General features: G+C 28.9%; 1 protein-coding gene across 2 annotated transcripts in view; it reads left to right on the top strand.

Annotated features, from left to right (window-relative positions):
* LOC100142089 (uncharacterized) overlaps positions 1-21,314 on the top strand; it is a 90,001-nt gene that overhangs the window by 39,921 nt on the left and 28,766 nt on the right. For both annotated transcript variants that reach the window (XM_064354920.1, XM_064354918.1), the window contains exon 2: positions 15,541-15,702. In XM_064354920.1, the coding sequence (XP_064210990.1) occupies positions 15,547-15,702 (156 nt within the window). In that variant the 5' untranslated portion in view covers positions 15,541-15,546. The remainder of the gene's footprint in view (positions 1-15,540; positions 15,703-21,314) is intronic.

Here is a 21,314-nt window from a genome sequence, read left to right as displayed (position 1 = left end):
AACTCATTTTCTTCAAATAGAACATCCTGTATTTTATTAAATGTATCGAAAGCATTTTTGATAAGCTTTCTAACGGTATAGGGTTTGCATAGCAAATTTAAAATATTTTTCGAAATTGTTCAAAAAAATTTATTTTATTACAAGAAAATTTATTAGCTTAGAATCTGATAGTCAAATAGTAATTAATTTTTTGACATGTACTAATGTGACTAATTACACAAGTAATCTAATTATTACCTGATACATAAATGAATTTCACTCATCAAGAATTATTAATAAAATAAATGAAAAATATGATTTTTATTTTTTTGAACACTTTAAAAAATATTGTAAATTTGCTATAAAAACCGCATATCAATAGAAAACTTATGAAAAATGCTATCGATACGTTTAAAAAGATACATGGTGTTCCATTAAAAAAAAATGAGTTATTCAACTTTTTGCGTTTTGGCACACCCTGTACATTATTTCCGTGTTTCAAGTAAAAGTCGTCTATTTACTAAAACTACAGGATATTCTGAATTTTTATATTGCAAATTTGCCGAAAAATATTCATAGGTGACTTTGCAGCGATTTTTCAAAAATTGGTCTTTTCTATAACGAAAAGTTGAATAATTCCGAAACGAAAAGAAATAGACAAATAATAGTTTATATGAAGTTACATTCTTTTGCGTAGAATCTAATCATGCAAAAATATATAAACTGTTCCATTTAAAAAAATATAACTTTGGTTCACCACCCTGTATACAACACCCTGTGTACAATAAAAACATTTTCAGTTTGTGGACTTTAAGTCGATCTATCGGATAATGAAAACAGAATCGCAATATTTTAAATAATAAAAAAGTTATAGACCGATTACGCACCCCTGGGTCACCCTGTATGTTAAATAATTTCATTTTTTTGGTATGAATACTACATTTTTAAACCTTGTCGTTGTTTAGAACCGTTAATATTTGCTAATTGGAATTATCTACAAGTAAATAAATATTTTTCAATAAGAGAACTCTGTGTATGACGCGAATCATGAAGTGGCTCTAATTTGTTCCAGTGACGGGTTCTTTTGTTGTTTGTTCTGACGTAATTTTCGGAATTCTTTTCTTCGGTAAGTCGTAACCGTTTCAAGTGACCTAGAAATAATTATTTTTTACATAATTCCATAATAAAAAGGTCACGAAATGATCGCTCGTATATGTTTTTCCATAATCTTCATTTTTCCGTTTTTATTCTTTTGTCAAAAAATTAACTCCAGATTCACTGCATAAATTCTAATCGATTGGTTTGCCGTTCATGTTTATATCTTAAGTTAGAATTATCTACAGGATTATTCAAGTAAATGGCTTTCAAATTGAAAAATAATAACAAAATATAACCACCTAAACTTTTTGTAATGGTTTTGTTATACCGGGTGTTTGTTTTAGTTTGTTATATGTTTTATTGTTACTTTTATTTGAAAAATTTAATATTGTAGTGTGATTTGAAAATTAATTCATAGCAACAGTAAACCAATAGAAAAATGAATTTTTCTAAAAATAAAAATATAAACTAAAAACTTGAATTCAGTTTAAACCTAGTTTCAGTGATTACCTGAAGTGGACGTGGATAAAATAAAATAAATAAGTTTCTGGTTTAAAAACATGATTATATTCTCGAAAAAGCACAAACCTTACAAGATTTTGAATAAAATTCGGCAGTTTTTCGACTTATTTTTGTTTTTTGTTGAAAAACTTTCTAATATAAATTGCAAAAGCGACAAAATAACCACTTCCGACCCCAGTTAGGTAATTAACTATTAAGTAACTTATTGAAACATAACAAGGATCAAATTTGGCAATTTGGAGTGTTTTTAAAAATGAATCTTAAAAATTCAACCCATTTAAATGTCGTCATTAGAAATAGGTTTTTTTTACAAAACAGGTCCCAGTAGTCGTAAAACAACTACCTCAACGAAAAGCAAGGCAAACTGAGATATTCCAAAATGATTTAAGCAGAAAATCGTTAAGATACTTATTAAACAAAACAAGTGACGAAAATAATATGATTGAAATTATTTTCAAACAATTTGGGCGATTTTTTTTAGTAGACAATCCCTGAACATTAACAGAAATAAACAAATCAAGTGAGTCAAGTGACATTATTTGCCATGTTTTAAACATTAAAAAAAACAACTTACTTAAACGAAAAAAATGGGGAAATAATTTGGTTTTTGTTTGAAAATCCTGGTAAAACGACAGGTGTTTTTATTCATTTATCAAAAAATTAACTCCAGATTCACTGCATAAATTCTAAACGATTGGTTTGCCGTTCATGTTTATATCTTAAGTTAGAATTATCTACAGGATTATTCACGTAAATGTCAAGCTGGGCGTGGTCGTATTGGCTGTTTACATTTACGTGCATTTTATTCTTTCACGGCTCGACATTTTAAGTTAATTACCCTGTACATTAGTTAAGAAAATATTCGGCGCTAGAATTTTAATTCTGCAGAATATCACCTTACAGTTTTGGCTTGATTTTATAAAAAATAAATTTAGTACATTTTTTCAAAACTATTTCCAAAAATCATTAAATTATGTCAAAATAGTATAATTTGTATTTATATTTCATGAAAAAAAGTTCACACAATATTTGGTATTAGATGGTCCGGGATTTTTGAATAACCCTGTATATTTTTGAATGTTGTCAAATTAATTTAGGAACCACATATCAAAAATTAAATTCAGTTTTCGGAAGCAATCCTAACAAATGTATCAAATCTTTTGCATATTTTTGTGTGTGTCTCCTTGAAGAACAAAAACAAAATTATTAATCACGGAATTAATTAAGGAAATTCCAAATCTATCCGTTTCCGTCGTATGGTGAGATTCTTCTATAGCCACGCGCTTTTATAGACTAGAATTATGGCTTAAATAAATCGACAGGAAGGCGTCCAACATGCAAAATGGATTTCCGCAAAAGCGACTCCAATTAATATCATGTCCGTCCGGAAGACAAATTATTTTTTTTTTCGATCACAATCAACTAATAACTGTTTGTTTTTCATTACAGCGCATGGTTTAATTGCTCGCATTTCAAACTGAAGTGTGTTCAAGTTTTCGAATTCGAAAACTACGTGGGGTCACGCCGTTTCATTTAAATTTTAGACTCGGTAATTACTAGGCAATAAAAAACGCTGAATTCCCCCAAACTTTGTCTCTCCGACGTGGGAAAAAGTGAATTTTTGCCTCGGGCGGAAATAATCAACTCTTTAATTTACCTGAAATTGCACGTCTTATTTGATTACGTAAAATCCAAACCTTGAACTTGGCGCTTATTCAATTAAAACGCTGGTTTTCGCGCAAACCTGTTATCGATTGTGGGTGGACGGCGTGTGGGACCTTCGTGCATCCACTAATGGCAACCCATTCACTATTCTAAATGCATCCATTCGTTTTGCTAAATAGGGAATCGCTGAAAAATGACCGCGTTCAGGACACGAAAAAATTTGCTTTGACATAATATTTCTTGGCGAGGAATTTCTGAGAGGGGATCTGGTAAGAGAGTCTTCTTGAAGCAGAGAAAACCGCGAGGGCCACTTCAGTTTATTCTTTTAGCAAAAGAGCGATTTGTCGAGATATAGAAGTGTTTTTTTTTTGCTGATAATATTTTAACTTCTCCTCTATGCATATGATTTTTTCCGAGCTTTTCGTTAAACTAATTAATTAAAATTAAAATAATTAAAATAATAATTAGTAATTTATTAGGTCTAATATGAGTTAATAAAGTTATCTTTACTTTTTTCATAATTGTTGAAAAAATAAATGGTTATTTAATTATTTATTTAAATGATGCCAAAAGTAGGTTTTTTTTGTAAATTTTTTTTTCTAGAGTGTTAAGCATACTCGTACCAATGAATGAGCTAAAAATTCGTTTTGAAAGATTTCGGAAAATCATTAAATTAGGGGAAAATATTTAATTTTTCAATATCACCGATTTCAGCAATCTCAGTATTTCAGCATTTCAGTTCTCATGTTTCTTAGTTTTTCAGTCTCTCAATTTCTTAGTGACCTAGAAATAATTATTTTTACATAATTCCATAATAAAAAGGTCACGAAATGATGTTTTTCCTTAATCTTCATTGTTGTGTTCTTATTCTTTTGTCAAAAAATTAACTCCAAATTTCATTGTATAAATTTTAAACGATTGGTTTGCCGTTTATGTTTATATGTTAAGTTAGAACTATCTACAGGACTATTCACGTAAATGTGTAGCTGGGCGTGAAACGTACAATCACAGTTTTGGCTTGACTTTTATAAAAAAATCTCAAAAATATTTCCAAAAATCATTAAATTAGGGAAAAATATTGTGTTTTTTCCATTTTTCTCCTAGTCTCCTAGTTCCTCTCCTTTTTAATTTTTCAATATCATCGATTTTGCGTCTCAGTTTTTAAATTTTCCAGCTGTATGGTTTCTCAGTTCCTAATTAATTCAGTTTTTTTTATCTTCTAATTCTCACTTTTTTAATCTATTAATTTTTGTACATTTCAGATCTATAGTTTTTGAGTTTTTCAGTTATTTATTAATTTCTCAGAGCTGCAGTCTTAAAGTTTTTTATTTTCTTAGTTTTTCAATTTTTCAGTTCTTAAGTTTCTCTTTTTACATGCTCTTGGAATATACATTTTTTAAATTGTCAATGATTCTCTGTTTTTAAGTCTTTCAGTGTCTTATTTTGCTAAGAATTTTAGTTTAGCTCTCAGAATATCCTCTTTTAATTTATCATTGTTTCACTGTTTCGGTCCCACAGTTTTCTAATCATACTCCTAGTTTCAGTTTCTCAATATGTCTTTGTTCCAGTGTTTTAATGTCTCTTTGATTTTTACAATCTCAGTATTTCAGCTTTTCAATTCCTGTTTCTTAGATTTTCTGTCTCTCAGTATTTTAGTGACCTAGGAATAATTATTTTTACATAATTCCATAATAAAAAGGGCACGAAATGATGTTTTTCATAAATCTTCATTTTTGTGTTCTTATTCTTTTGTCAAAAAATTAACTCCAAATTTCATTGTATAAATTTTAAACGTTTGGTTTGCCGTTTATGTTTATATCTTAAGTTAGAACTATCTACAGGACTATTCACGTAAATGTGTAGCTGGACGTGAAACGTAAAATCACAGTTTTGGCTTGAATTTTATAAAAAAATCTCAAAAATATTTCCAAAAATCATTAAATTAGGGAAAAATATTGTATTTTTTCCATTTTTCTTTTCGCTAGCTTTTAATATTCTCTGTCTCCTAGTTCCTCTCCTTTTTAATTTTTCAGTATCATCGATTTTGAGTCTCAGTTTTTAAATTTCCCAGCTGTATGGTTTCTCAGTACCTAATTATTTTAGTTTTATTTTATCTTCCAATTCTCACTCTTTTTAACCTATTCATTTTTGTACATTTCAGATCTATAGTTTTTCAGTTTTTCAGTTATTTATTAATTTCTCAGAGCTGCAGTCTTAAAGTTTTTTATTTTCTTAGTTTTTCAATTTTTCAGTTCGTAAGTTTCTCTTTTTGTACGCTCTTAGCATATATATTTTTTAAATTGTCAATGATTCTCTGCTTTTCAGTCTTACAGTGTCTTATTTTGCTAAGAATTTTAGTTTAGCTCTGAGAATATCCTCTTTTAATTTATCATTGTTTCACTGTTTCGGTCCCACAGTTTTTTAATCATACTCCTAGTTTCAGTTTCTCAATATGTCTTTGTTCCAGTGTTTTAATGTCTCTTTGATTTTTACAATCTCAGTATTTCAGCTTTTTAATTCCTGTTTCTTAGTTTTTCAGTCTCTCAGTATTTTAGTGACCTAGAAATAATTATTTTTACATAATTCCATAATACAAAGGTCACGAAATGAAGTTTTTCCTTAATCTTCATTTTTGTGTTCTTATTCTTTTGTCAAAAAATTAACTCCAAATTTCATTGTATACATTTTAAACGTTTGGTTTGCCGTTTATGTTTATATCTTAAGTTAGAACTATCTACAGGACTATTCACGTAAATGTGTAGCTGGGCGTGAAACGTACAATCACAGTTTTGGCTTGACTTTTATATAAAAATCTCAAAAATATTTCCAAAAATCATTAATTTAGGGAAAAATATTGTATTTTTTCCATTTTTCTTTTCGCTAGCTTTTAATATTCTCTGTCTCCTAGTTCCTCTCCTTTTTAATTTTTCAGTATCATCGATTTTGAGTCTCAGTTTTTAAATTTCCCATCTGTATGGTTTCTCAGTACCTAATTATGTCAGTTTTTTTTATCTTCCAATTCTCACTCTTTTTAACCTATTCATTTTTGTACATTTCAGATCTATAGTTTTTCAGTTTTTCAGTTATTTATTAATTTCTCAGAGCTGCAGTCTTAAAGTTTTTTATTTTCTTAGTTTTTCAATTTTTCAGTTCTTAAGTTTCTCTTTTTACACGCTCTTAGCATATACATTTTTTAAATTGTCAATGATTCTCTGCTTTTCAGTCTTACAGTGTCTTATTTCGCTAAGAATTTTAGTTTAGCTCTTAGAATATCCTCTTTTAATTTATCATTGTTTCACTGTTTCGGTCCCACAGTTTTTTAATCATACTCCTAGTTTCAGTTTCTCACTTTCTTAGATATTTTTTTAGTTTTCTATTTTTTAGTCCAAGAAATCTTTATTTTCTCGGTCTCTAAATTACTACTCCTCACTCTTCTAGTACCTCTAAATTTTATAGCTTTTCGCTTTTTAAATTTCTCAGCTTTCCAGTCTCTTATTTCCTAAATTTTTCCGTTTCACTCTCGCTTTTTCAACTTTTTGAGATTTGTCATGTGCTTCGAAAGATAAAATCATTCAACTGGATCGAAAATCACATTCCCTTACATAATCCTTTAACGAGAATTGCAACTGTTGCAACTTCAAATTGGACCAAAAAATCGCTAATTAGGCCAAAAATTTTTGGCGTCTTTTACACATTTTTCATTCAAAAACGCTATTATTTCGCAAAGTTTTGTCGAAAAATCGCCGAATTTTTTCTACCCAGAAACGCAATTATTTCGAAATATTTCTCAAAAATCTACTAAAAACCACCGAATCGGGTCTAGAACTTCCATTTTAGAGACGTTTTTAAACATAAAACTATCGTTTTTTACGAACCAAACAATTGGATCGAAGAATGGGTTCATATTTTTTAGCTGTTTAACCACATTTTTAAACTTAAAAAAAAACATTATTTTCCTGTTTTTGCATTTTGTTTATTTACAGTTTTTTAAAAACAGTAAAAATATACTTTTAGCTCTAAAATGTGTGGTTTTTGCCCAGATGCGTTCGCGACCCTTTATCGTGTAATAAAGAACGTCCTCGAACATCGCAAGAATTTTTAGTTAATTGCATTTTTAAACGCGGAATTAATGGCTCTATTATGGTGGATTTATAACGGTGAATCGACGGGTGGAATGTGTTTGTAATGGCACAGTTCTTTGTCAAGGTGAGGAACGACATAAAAATAGCTTTTCTGCGTTCGCGACGAGAAAGTAATACTGTATTATGTAACTATATACACTAGGAGCGGAATCTATCAGACAGGTGGCAATTAGGGTCACGTCGGACGTAACCCCATTCCACCTGTTTATTGTCAAAACTTGCGCTCAAATTGAGCTTTATTGGGGGGTTCCCACAACCTCCAATAAATCATTGGACGTAATCTTGAGCTTTAAAACGACATAAATTTATTATTGCAAGTGCATCTGGGAATAAAATAATGTTTTTTGACGCACTTGAGACGAAAGTGAAGCTTTATAGTAAGGCGATCGTAGATCGTAATGAGCTTAGATAAAGATGAGATAGGTTGGATTGTAGTCACGTTTTCGAAAAATGTGGCGGAGGGTTTGATAAATTACTAGGTTTGCCGTCTACCAGGAAAAGCTCTTTTTGTTTGTCTAGTGCTTACAAATGTCACTAGTTTAAAAGAAGAATTATTCATAATTCATACTTAGAAACTCTTATCAAGAGCCGGAATCAAAGCAATGTATGGAACTTACAAGTCGTACATGTTTTTTTTTATAGTTATTGTGTTATTTCCATTTTTTGTTTATTAATATTATTACATTATATTTCGTCTTATCATTATTTAAATTACTTCTATTTTTCTTTTATTTTGTTTACGATAATCTTTAATACTTGATTAAGTCGAATATTTTCGACTAACCAATGACCAAATCAATAAAATATATGTACCTAAGTAAATAAAAGAAAAAAGGCGTCCTAATGATTACAAAAAAATTGGCATTTCATTATTACATCAAATTTAATTTATGGCCAAAAAAAAATTCCTGAAATGCACCCTAAAATATACAGTGTTAGTCTACTAAAAATATATTTTTGCTATAATATACAGCGTGACCCAGGAGTGTGTAATCGGTCTATAACTTTTTTGGTAATTGAATTATTTCTATGTTGTTTTTATTATCCGATAGATCGACTTAAAATCCACAAACTAAAAAATTTTTTATTATGCACAGGCAGTTGTATACAGGGTGGTGAACCAAAGTTAAATTTTTTTAAATGGAACACCTTATATAATTTTGCATAACTGGAATTGAAAAAAATAATGTAACTTTATATAAACTATTATGGGTCTATCTTTTTTCGTTTTGGAATTATTCAACTTTTCGTTATAAAAAAGACCAATTTTTAAAAAATCACTGCAAAGTCGCTTATGAATATTTTCCGATAAATTTGCAACAGAAAAATTCAGAATACCTTGTAGTTTTAGTAAATCGACAACTTTTAGTTAAAGCACGCAGATAATATACAGGGTGTGCCAAAACGCAAAAAGTTAAATAACTCATTTTCTTCAAATGGAACATCCTGTATTTTATTAAATGTATCGAAAGCATTTTTGATAAGCTTTCTAACGGTTTAGGGTTTGCATAGCAAATTTAAAATATTTTTCGAAATTGTTAAAAAATATATATTTTATTAAAAGAAAATTTGTTAGCCTAGAATCTGATAGTCAAATAGTAACTAATTTTTTGACATATACTAATGTGACTAATTACACAAGTAATCTAATTATTACCTGATACATAAATGAATTTCACTTATCAAGAATTAAGAATAAAATAAATAAAAAAAATATTTTTTATTTTTTTGAACACTTTAAGAAACATTGTGAATTTGCTATAAAAACCGGATATCAATAGAGAGCTTATGAAAAATGTAATCGACACATGTAAAGAAATACATGGTGTTCCATTAAAAAAATGAGTTATTCAACTTTTTGCGTTTTGGCACACCCTGTACATTATTTCCGTGTTTCAAGTAAAAGTCGACTATTTCCTAAAACTACAAGGTATTCTGAATTTTTCTGTTGCAAATTTGCCGAAAAATATTCACAGGCGACCTTATAGCGATTTTTCAAAAATTGGTCATTTTTATAACGAAAACTTAAATAATTCCGAAACGAAAAGAAATAGACCTATAATAGTTTATATAAAGCTACATTATATGTAAAAATATATAGAGTAACTTTGGTTCACCATTATGTATACATCACCCTGTGTACAATAAAAATATTTTTAGTTTGTAGACTTTAAGTCGATCTATCGGATAGTAGAAACGACATGACAAGATTTCAAACAGTAAAAAAGTTATAGACCGATTACGCACTCTTGGGTCACCCTGTATCTGTTCTCAAAAACTAATAATCTCACAGAATTCAGCGTTTGCTGTTAAATACTTTGTTTTTTTTCTATGTGAATTATTTCAGAATTTTTCTAAAGTTCCTTATAATTAAAATTAATTTATCAATTAATTAATTACAATTAAGTAGCCGCAAAAAATTGTTATGTCTTATGACATTTAAAACTTGCTATTAATAAAACATTATTATGACAATATTTTTTGGGACACTCTGTATAATTAGAAATATTTTCCAAAAATACGTCCTAAAGTATAAATAACGTCTACAAAATATCAAAAGTTCAACTTTACTAATAAATGAGTTAGAGAAAACGAGTGCAGATTAGGACCAGTCTGTATAAATTGATATAACTCAAAAACTATGACATATAAAATTGATTATATTGACAATTTTGTCGCGATCGCAAAAATGTAACAAAAATTTCGGAATGCCATTTAAAAACAGAACATAAAAAAAACAGAACTTAGTTGGGTATTTTATTTTGGAACAGCTTGTATACAAATTGAATTTTTTTTCTGAAATTGCTTTATTAAAAGTAAATAAAATTTAAATGAGTCACCCTGTAAGTATCTATAACTCACGTCACATATTTTCTGCCCCTACTCTACATTAATTGGTGTTTTTTAATCCCGCGGATAAAATTACATCACATCAAAGTTCTCGCATTCTGATTAAATCAGACTGAGAAAAAAAGCCTGAAATTTGCCACTTTTTTCGAAAATTCGTAACCCAAAACCCATAAATAATCCGGGCCCGGAGACGGCAAGATTTAAGCTTCCTCATAAAGGCCATAATCGCAGCACGCATCCATGTAAATATGATCCAGCGAGGCCTTAAATTCATCCTCAGGGTTGGTTAATTGAACGGTTAATATTCACGTCGTGCAGGCCAAAATTTTGTCATAATATTTCTCTTTTAATGAACATCTCGGCTGGACTTTGCGATTTTTAAAATCGCGCGAAAAATACGAAATTGCTACGCGTTTATGCAGCGGTAGCCTTGCTCTTTTTTCTCCTGTTTTTCCCACTGCATTACGAGTTTCTCCCCGTGGGAATTGTACAATTATACAACACCTGAGCTATTGTTTGAGTCAATATTGCGTCAAGATGAGTTGCGCAAGAGGGAAAATCTGAAAACTTCCGTTCGGTGAAGGGATTTTTGTATCGGCTTTCTTTTAATATAGTGGTGCAAGTATGGACGTTTATTATCGCACAGAAATTTATGTTTATTGCTGATATAAAGCTGAATGTTGGTATTTAAATTCTACACGTAATAACAGTAATTAATATAAATAACGAAGATTATTACGTTGTTAAATGCTACCGTTAGCGAAAAATCGGCTCCACTTTGGCACAATTTACTTCTGAAAGATGGGAACATGACAATAAAAAATATTGTTTTGGCATTTTCTCAGATGTGATTTATTGTTATTACCTCGATACGCCTTGTCCTTTATAGTAGCTTCCGTTTTATGTTTTGCCTAAACAAGAAATTAAATCAATAATAATAATGCAAGTCAAGGTCATGGTCTGTTATATGAATGTGTTACATGAATTGATTAATTAATACGACAAAGTATACTAACCCACTAAATAGGTTTTGTATAAATTAAATCTTCCACCTTCATAAATTCATTTATAAAATATAACTTTCGTTATGTAAGGAGTAAAGTAAACTTTAGATTTGAGCAATATTTGGTAATAACAATAAACGTGATATGTTATTTAACTGTAACATCTCACAAGTTATTTTTCCTAAAAAATTCTGTTACATAATTATAAAATCAGAAAAAAATTATCGCTAGCCCTAAAATAAAAATTATTTTTGAGATATACTTTTAGCAGACCCACCCAGTATACATAAATAAAGTCAAGAAAATATCAAAATTCCGATTTAAATAACATCTTATCGTGCTATTTTAACTTATGATGAACATTTACATAAATGTGCAAAAAATAATCTTTTTTTTCCTTCTTCTTTCTCTTACTTGTTTTAGTTATGCTTTCAAATTGAAAAATAATAACAAAATATAACCACCTAAATTTTTTTTTGTAATGGTTTTGTTATACCGGGTGTTTGTTTTAGTTTGTTATACGTTCTATTGTTACTTTGATTTGAAAAATTTAATATTGTAGTGTGATTTGATATCTGTCGAGAGAATTAATTCATAGCAACGGTAAACCAATAGAAAAATGAATTTTTCTAAAAATAAAAATACAAACTAAAAACTTGAATTCAGTTTAAACCCAGTTTTAGTGATTACCTGAAGTGGACATGGACAAAATGAAATAAATAAGTTTCTGGTTTAAAAACATGATTATATATCTTATATACAGCGTGCTCAAAAACTGGCGCACCAACTCAATGGTGTGTGGTAGAGAACTGGTTACATATAAAGGTAAAAATAGTAAAAAAATTCTTTGTATTAAAGTTATTGATAAATAACGGATTTTAGATAAATGATATGTGGCAACGTTGTCTAACAGTCATGATCGCAATAGAATTTAAGCAAGAATAAAAATAAATTATTTTTGAAACGGTTTCCTAGGGAATAATTCCCAGTGTTGGCACATCTACACATTGTGATTTTTTGGATGAATTTTAATTTTTTTAAATTAAAAAAACTGCTAAAATCTGATAGTAAATTTAAAAATAATTATTCATCGTTTTGTTACGGAACGATTACCTGGTATGAAACATAGAAACTTAAAAAAATAATGAAAACTAAAGAAGTTAACACAATAAGTTTGTAGCTCCAGATTTTTTAAAATATGACTTTAGGAATTTTTTCAACATTTTTCTCGTAATCTGCACTTGCTTCTCAATAACGTACCATTCAGTTGGTGCGCCAGTTTTTGAGCACCCTGTATATTATATATCTTATATTATATTATCGAAAAAGCACAAACTTTACAAGATTTTAAATAAAATTCGGCAGTTTTTCGACTTATTTTTGTTTCATGTTAAAAAACGTTCTAATATAAATCATAAAAGCGACAAAATAACCACTTCCGACCCCAGTTAGGTAATTAACTATTAAATAACTTATTGAAACATAACAAGGATCAAATTTGGCAATTTGTAGTGTTTTTAAAAATGAATCTCAAAAATTCAACCCATTTAAATGTCGTCATTAGAAATAGTTTTTTTTACAAAACAGGTCCCAGTAGTCCTAAAACAACTACTTCAACGAAAAGCAAGGCAAACTGAGATATTCCAAAATGATTTAAGCAGAAAATCGTTAAGACACTTATTAAACAAAACAAGTGACGAAAATAATATGATTGAAATTATTTTTAAACAATTTGGGCGTTTTTTATTAGACAATCCCTGAACATTGACAGAAATAAACGAATCAAGTGATTCAAGCGACATTATTTGCCATGTTTTAAACATTAAAAAAAACAACTTACTTAAACGAAAAAAATGGGGAAATAATTTGGTTTTTGTTTGAAAATCCTGGTAAAACGACAAGAAAAAGCAAAATTATGTCGTTTTTAATCCAATTCAGTGTTTTTTTGGTCTCGCAAAAACTAAGTTTTATCAAGTTCGAAGAAAGAAAAAATTTATGAAAATCTAACTTTCAGACCCTGATAAACAAAAATAAATGAGAAATTTATTAAATGTTCTGATTAAAAAACATGATTAAATGCTCGAAAGCAACACAACTTAAAAACATTTTTATAAAATGTGGCAATTTTTTTAGTTCTAATTTGAAATTATACTCAAACAATTTTGTAGTCGGAAATCGCTGAAAATTAATGGAAATAAACGAAACAAGTTACGGACATTAAAATTACAGATATTATTATATGATCAAAAACATTTTCCTGAAATGCACCTTAAAATATACAGTGTTAGTCTACTAAAAGTATAGTTTTGCTATAGTATATCTATTTTCAAAAACTAAAAATCGCACAGAATTCAGCGTTTGCTGTTAAATATTTTGTATTATTCTATGTGACTTTTTTAAAAATTCTCTATAGTTCGTGATAATTAAAATTAATTATTGAATTAATTGATTACAATTGAGTAGCCGCAAAAATTCTTATTTCTTGTGTCATATGAAAACAAGCGATTCTTAAATGTTGTTTTGTGATAAAAATCAGAAAAAAATTATCACTAGCCCTAAAATAAAAATAATTTTTGAGATATACTTTTAGCATACCCACCCAGTATACATAAATAAAGTCAAGAAAATATCAAAATTCCGATTTAAATAACATCTTATCGTGCTATTTTAACTTATGATGATTATTTACATGAATGTGCAAAAAATAATCTTTTTCTTCCTTCTTCTTTCCCTTACTTGTTTTAGTTATGCTTTCAAATTGAAAAATAATAACAAAATATAACTACCTAAACTTTTTGTAATAGTTTTGTTATACCGGGTGTTTGTTGTAGTTTGTTATACGTTCAATTGTTACTTTTATTTGAAAAATTTAATTTGTAGTGTGATTTTAGTGTCGAGAGAATTAATTCATAGCAACAGTAAACCAATAGAAAAATGAATTTTTCTAAAAATAAACATACAAACTAAAAACTTGAATTCAGTTTAAACCCAGTTTCAGTGATTACCTGAGGTGGACATGGACAAAATAAAATAAATAAGTTTCTGGTTTAAAAACATGGTTATATTCTCGAAAAAGCACAAACCTTACAAGATTTTGAATAAAATTCGGCACTTTTTCGACTTATTTTTGTTTTTTGTTGAAAAACTTTCTAATATAAATCACAAAAGCGACAAAATAACCACTTCCGACCCCAGTTAGGTAATTAACTATTAAATAACTTATTGAAACATAACAAGGATCAAATTTGGCAATTTGGAGTGTTTTTAAAAATGAATCTCAAAAATTCAACCCATTTAAATGTCGTCATTAGAAATAGTTTTTTTTAAAAAACAGGTCCCAGTAGTCGTAAAACAACTACTTCAACGAAAAGCAAGGCAAACTGAGATATTCCAAAATGATTTAAGCAGAAAATCGTTAAGACACTTATTAAACAAAACAAGTGACGAAAATAATATGATTGCAATTATTTGCAACAATTTGGGCGTTTTTTAGTAGACAATCCCTGAACATTAACAGAAATAAACAAATCAAGTGACTCAAGCGACATTATTTGCCATGTTTTAAACATTAAAAAAAAAACAACTTACTTAAACGAAAAAAATGGGGAAATAATTTGGTTTTTGTTTGAAAATCCTGGTAAAACGACAGGTGTTTTTATTCTTTTGTCAAAAAATTAACTCCAGATTCACTGCATAAATTCTAAACCATTGGTTTGCCGTTCATGTTTATATCTGAAGTTAGAATTATCTACAGGATTATTGACGTAAATGTCGATCTGGGCGTATGGTCGTATTGGCTGTTTACATTTACGTGCATTTTATTCTTTCACGGCTCGACATTTTAAGTTAATTAAAATTAAAATAATAAGAAAATATAACCACCTAAACTTTTTGTAATGGTTTTGTTATACCGCGTGTTTGTTTTAGTTTGTTATACGTTCTATTGTTACTTTTATTCGAAAAATTTAAAATTGTAGTGTGATTTGATATCTCTCGAGAAAATTAATTCATAGCAACAGTAAACCAATAGAAAAACAAAATTTTTCTAAAAAATAAAAATATAAACTAAAAACTTGAATTCAGTTTAAACCCAGTTTCAGTGATTACCTGAAGTGGACATGGACAAAATGACAATAATAAATTATGTGGCAAAAAAAATCTCCAGAATCTAATAATCTCACACCTACAAATTTTGATTTTTTTAATAATATTTTTTTAAATTTTTTTAAATTGTTTTAAATTAGTATATATTTTTAAATATTATGTGGATTTTTTTTCAGGCCGTAATGTGCCCTGGATGTGGAAGATGCTGGACGGCTCTGCAAGTGGTATGGAGTACAGTATACGTGATTTGTGGAGCTGCCCAGCTCATTTCTGGGATTTTTTTCCTAATTTCGATCCCGGCCCTTCACCTGACCTGCAACATATGGACCGGATCGTGGGTGAGCATTTTTCCACATTATACCACTCCATAATCCCGTTGCGTGGGCTGTTAAAAACAAACTAATCTGAGCTTTTTAATTGAATCTGTTCAGGCGCTTTTTTGGGCAAAATTGTTGATGCGTGAAATTTCGTGCCATATCGTTGGTTATAAATTTTTTAAAATTGCGTACTGTTATACCGGTCGTAATCAGAGATAATTAATCTGCTGATGATTAACATGTTGTTAAGTTTAGATAAATTATTACCGTTACGACTTTAAGCAATAACAATTAATCTACATAATTTTTCCAAAACGACACGAACTCGCCGCGGGCTTTTCCACCGCTCTGTTTATGCAAAATAATTGTTTCCACAACAACCGGTTAATAATAAAATGCGAATTTTTATTGGCATTAGCCGAAATTACGAACGGGATTTGGGTTTTATTATTGTTTCGCGTTTTACGATGCAAATTTTTTGAATATGGAAGCTAGGGATTTAGTTGATTACGAATTATTCAGATTTTTTAATAAGTAAATAATTCATTCATGTTTATATTTCGCCAAATAAATAAAACAAATAAATGTATTTTTAGCATAAAAAATAAACTGTTGTGTGTCAAAGAGCCGCTATGTTGGGTTAAAGGTCGTGTAAATATTTTTTTAAAACAATTCAAAATAAACGTTGAATTGAAAAATTAACACAATTAGCTAGGTTTTGAATTATTACATTTATTGTCATTACATTTCATTTTTTTCTATTTTTATAGTATATTCATTTATCTTTCTAGTAGATGTAGAAAAGTGAAAAAAAATAATGAAAAAAAAACAAAAATGAAGAAAATAAAATAGAAAAGTTGCGTTTAATTTTATAAAAGATAGGGATTTTTTTTGTTTATTTTTAATAATTTTTTAATTATTTTTTAATAAATAGAAAAACAGTTACTTAAGCATCGTTGGTTCAGAATAACACTAGAAATTCGGTATAACTGTGGAAAGATTTTGAAAACTTCACATAGAGAAAAAAATAAAGCACTTAATAGCAAACTATAAAAATAGTAACACATTCAGAATCTCCTAAATTTTTTCTTCCATGAATTAAAAATTTAAAGAAATAAAACTGGTGTTGTTTTTTGCTTTCTTTCCACTTGGGATAACAAGGAGAGTCACAATAAGCGGCCCATTGCGAGTTGAACTCCACCAATAAAATAAATTTCAAGCCGAATCACCTGGATTTCAATTTCCAGACGACCGATTCAGTATTATTATCCCAAACGACGGCAATCAACATTGCTCTCGTTCTCGAAACATAACGTTTGAAATAGTTTTAAAGCAATTAGAGAAAAACTTTGTCAGCTACTCTACATTATGAAATACCGGATTTTCTTATCTCGCTACGTCTGTTGACTATAGCAATAAAAGAACATCCTCCAGTAACGACGAAAATAAAACAGGAAGCGAAGAACTACAAGTATTAATAAAATAAGGAGAATAATTTATTAACACTAATGCATATGCATATGAGAAAAACAGATACAGGGTGTCCCATCAATTCTCAGTTCTCAAATTGGGTTTGAAGTTATTTTATCTTAAAAATGTGTCGAAGCGAACAAATGATTCGAAAAACGATAAAAAAGCCAAAATAATGTAATTTTTAACCCCCTTTAGTGATTTTTCTGTTTCTCGAACGATTTTCATCATATTTTAGATACTTTTGTGATTCGTATTTAAAAAATTCGCTTAATAATTATGTTTGTGTCTAAATATTTTTGACGTAATTTAGTGACTTCCATGTAGATCCAAATGATACGATTAAATCCGAAAAAAAAATTTTTTTTCAAAAAGGGTGTTAAAAATTACTACTACTAGTTTGATCTTCCACACACAAATTGTAAAATATTTTGTAAAAAATTCGGTATTTTTTTAACTAATCTTTAAAAAAATGTTGAGAAATAAATGAGTTTCAGGTTTAAAAACTTGATTATATTCTCGAAAAAGCACAAACCTTACAAGATTTTGTACAAAATTCGGCAATCTTTCGACTTGTTGTTGACGAAACATTGTGTATTTCTGGTCGAAATGTGAAAATTAAACCATTTTTGAAAAAAAAACAGTTTCTGGTTTAAAAACATGATTATATTGTCAAAAAAGCACAAACCTTACAGTAAATATTCTGCTAAAATTCGGCAATTTTTCGATTTATTTTTGACGAAATATTGCATTTCTGGATGAAATATAAAAATTTGACTATTTCTGAAAAAATCTTTTAGAAACCTTTTCGAAAATTTTGTGAAATAAATGAGTTTCTGGTTAAAACTGATACATTCTCGAAAAAGCACAAATCCTTACAATAAATATTTTCTATAAAATTCAGCCATTTTCGACTTATTTTTGACGAAACATTTCTAGTTCTAGTTAAAATATAAAAATTAGACTATTTTTAAATAAATTCGGCGGTTTTTTAGGTAAAATTTGAAAGAATCTTGAGAAAAAAATGAGTTTCCGGTTTAAAAATGATTACATTCTCAAAAAAGCACAAACCTTACAATAAATATTTTCTATAAAATGCGACAATTTTTTGACTAATTTTTGACGAAATATTGCATTTCTGGTCGAAATATGAGAAAATTAGATTATTTTAGCAAAACTTCGGCGCGTCTTTGGCTAATCTTTTAAAAAATTTGAGAAATGAATGAGTTTTTGGTTTAAAAACATGATTATATTATCGAAAAAGCGCAAACCTTATAAGATTTTATATAAAATTCGTTAATTTTTCGACTTATTTTTGACGAAAATTCGGTGTATTTTTTTTGGAACTTTTTTGAAAATTTTTAGAAATAAATGTGTTTCTGGTTTAAAAATGATTACATTCTCGAAAAAGTACAAACGTTACAATAAATATTTTCTAAAAAAATCGGCAGTTTTTTGACTTATATTTTACAAAACTTTGCATTTCTGCTTTAAAATAAGAAATAAGACTATTTTTTTAAATTCGGCGTGTTTTTTGGCCAATCTTTTAGAAAATTTTGAGAAATAAATAAGTTTCTAGTTTAAAAACATGATTATATTCTCGAGAAAGCACAAACCTTACAAGATTTTGAATAAAATTCGGCAGTTTTTCGACTTATTTTTGTTTTTTTGTTGAAAAACTTTCTAACATAAATCACAAAAGCGACAAAATAACCACTTCCGACCCCAGTTAGGTAATTAACTATTAAATAACTTATTGAAACATAACAAGGATCAAATTTGGCAATTTCGAATGTTTTTAAAAATGAATCTCAAAAATTCAACCGATTTAAATGTCGTCATTAGAAATAGTTTTTTTTTACAAAACAGGTCCCAGTAGTCGTAAAACAACTACTTTAAGGAAAAGCAAGGCAAACTGAAATATTCCAAAATAATTTAAGCAGAAAATCGTTAAGACACTTATTAAACAAAACAAGTGACGAAAATAATATGATTGAAATTATTTTCAAACAAGTTGAGCGTTTTTTAGTAGACAATTCCTGAACATTAACCGAAATAAACGAATCAAGTGATTCAAGCGACATTATTTGCCATGTTTTAAACATAAAAAAAAAACAACTTACTTAAACGAAAAAATTGGGAAATAATTTGGTTTTTGTTTGAAAATCCTGGTAAAACGACAGGAAAAAGCAAAATTATGTCCTTTTTAATCCAACTCAGTGTTTTTTTGGTCTCGCAAAAACTAAGTTTCATCATGTTCGAAAAAGAAAAAATTTATGAAAATCTAGCTTTCATACCCTCATAAACAAAAATAAATGAGAAATTTATTAAATGTTCTGATTAAAAAACATGATTAAATGCTGAAAAACAATAAAATTTAAAAAAATTGACAATTTTTCGAGTTGTAATCGCTGAAATTTTTTATGGAGATAAACGAAACAAGTGACAAATATTGAAACGACATTCTTTGACATGTTAAAAAAAACAAATTATTTAAACGAAACCAGTGCCAAAAAAATGGTGAAATAATTTGGTTTCGGTCTGAAAAATCCGGTAAAATTTGGAGGAAATATTAAAAACTCGGTTTGGTAAGCGCAGAGAAATGGCGTTTTCAAATTTGCTTTGACTTTTGACGCAAATATAGTCCAACGTATTCTTCATTTACTTGGAGATTTATTCGCGTAAAAATTCCTCACTGTCCGAAGAAATTTATTTCGCTTGTTTTTCCCAGCAATAAATAATGCCATTTGCGAGAAGTTGGCAATTTTAATGGGAGATATTGTGGCCGGCGACCATTGCTTTGTCCTTTTATGCCTTTCATTAATATGAATTAAGGAACGAAACATTTTTCATTGCCTCTCGTAATGTCGTTAAACGGGCGTCTATCTGACTGGACGTTGTTTCTAACTTCAAGAAAAACCAATTCCATTATGCAACCAAATATACACAGCACGCATTATTTAACAAACACATTTGCATAGTCGTGTCTATTCCGGCACCTCCGCCAAAATTTCAATTTGAATAAATGCGACTGGAAGGAAAAGTTTTGACTTTTTTGTGCAAGATTTATTGATTTGTGAATTGGTAAAGGCGGAAAGTAAATTTACTGCGCACCTCCGACGTCGCAAATAATTTATTAGCGCTTATTTAATTTACGCCGGTCATTTATTACAATGTTGTATAAAATTAACATAAATTACTAGTCGGTCTAAATATTCAAAAAAAAATTTTAAAACTGACGAGTTCATTCAGGTCTAAATTAAAAATAAAGTTGATGAATTAAAAATTTAGCAACTTTGGTCTTTGTTAGATTGTGTGAATTTACTTCCAGAGCCAAACTTTTTTAATTTAGTTTTTAGATTTTTATTTCTTGTTGCCTTCTGGCTTCAATTTAATTGTTGCCAACTTAATTTCAGAACCAGAATAAATAGCAGCGTGATTAATATGAGAACCTTCGCCTCGCTATTCATCTCACATGACAAAAAACAAACACAAACACGAATTCCTCAAATACCTGATCGAAGTGCAGCTGCATTAAGTTTATTTATCTAACAAATTAATGTACACTTATTATGTACTGCCATGTAACCAATCTGTGTTATTTATTTAATCAGTAATTACGGCGCGTAATCATGTGTATAATCATTAATTACCGTTTCCTTTGCCGTCGTCCACTTTCCAGATATTTGGGAAATGTCAAAGACGCAAAACATGCACGAGTGCTTGTATAATTCCCATGTAAATTTAATTGGCACCTGCAGTTATGTTAGCACAACATTTGGTCAATTTACGCAATCAATCGCCGCGATTTAAAATTCCATTCGATTCGAAATAATGGCCAAATCGGCACACGTTTTATTGCCACACCGGCGATAAATCATGAAATATTAATATTTCTTCGTGCGAGCGCGGTGGGTAATTTATTAATTTGTATTGTTGGAGTTAGCGAATGGTTTTCGCATAACGTGTTCCTTGTGTATACAGGGTGGAGCAAACCTAAAGCCACAACAAAAAAATGTAAAATTTTATAGTTATTTTGTCAATTTTCGCCAAAAATTATACAGAAAACACAGAATCTCATCGTAAAGCGTGTTTTGAATATTGGTATTCTTTTAAACTTTTCAAAGGCCGATTACAGCGGAGCTATTGAATTATTAAATAAA

Source organism: Tribolium castaneum, chromosome 1, assembly GCF_031307605.1.
Source record: "Tribolium castaneum strain GA2 chromosome 1, icTriCast1.1, whole genome shotgun sequence".
Taxonomy (NCBI): domain Eukaryota; kingdom Metazoa; phylum Arthropoda; class Insecta; order Coleoptera; family Tenebrionidae; genus Tribolium; species Tribolium castaneum.
The sequence above is the reverse complement of the archived record's forward strand: the minus strand, read 5'-3'. Positions and strand labels throughout refer to the sequence as shown.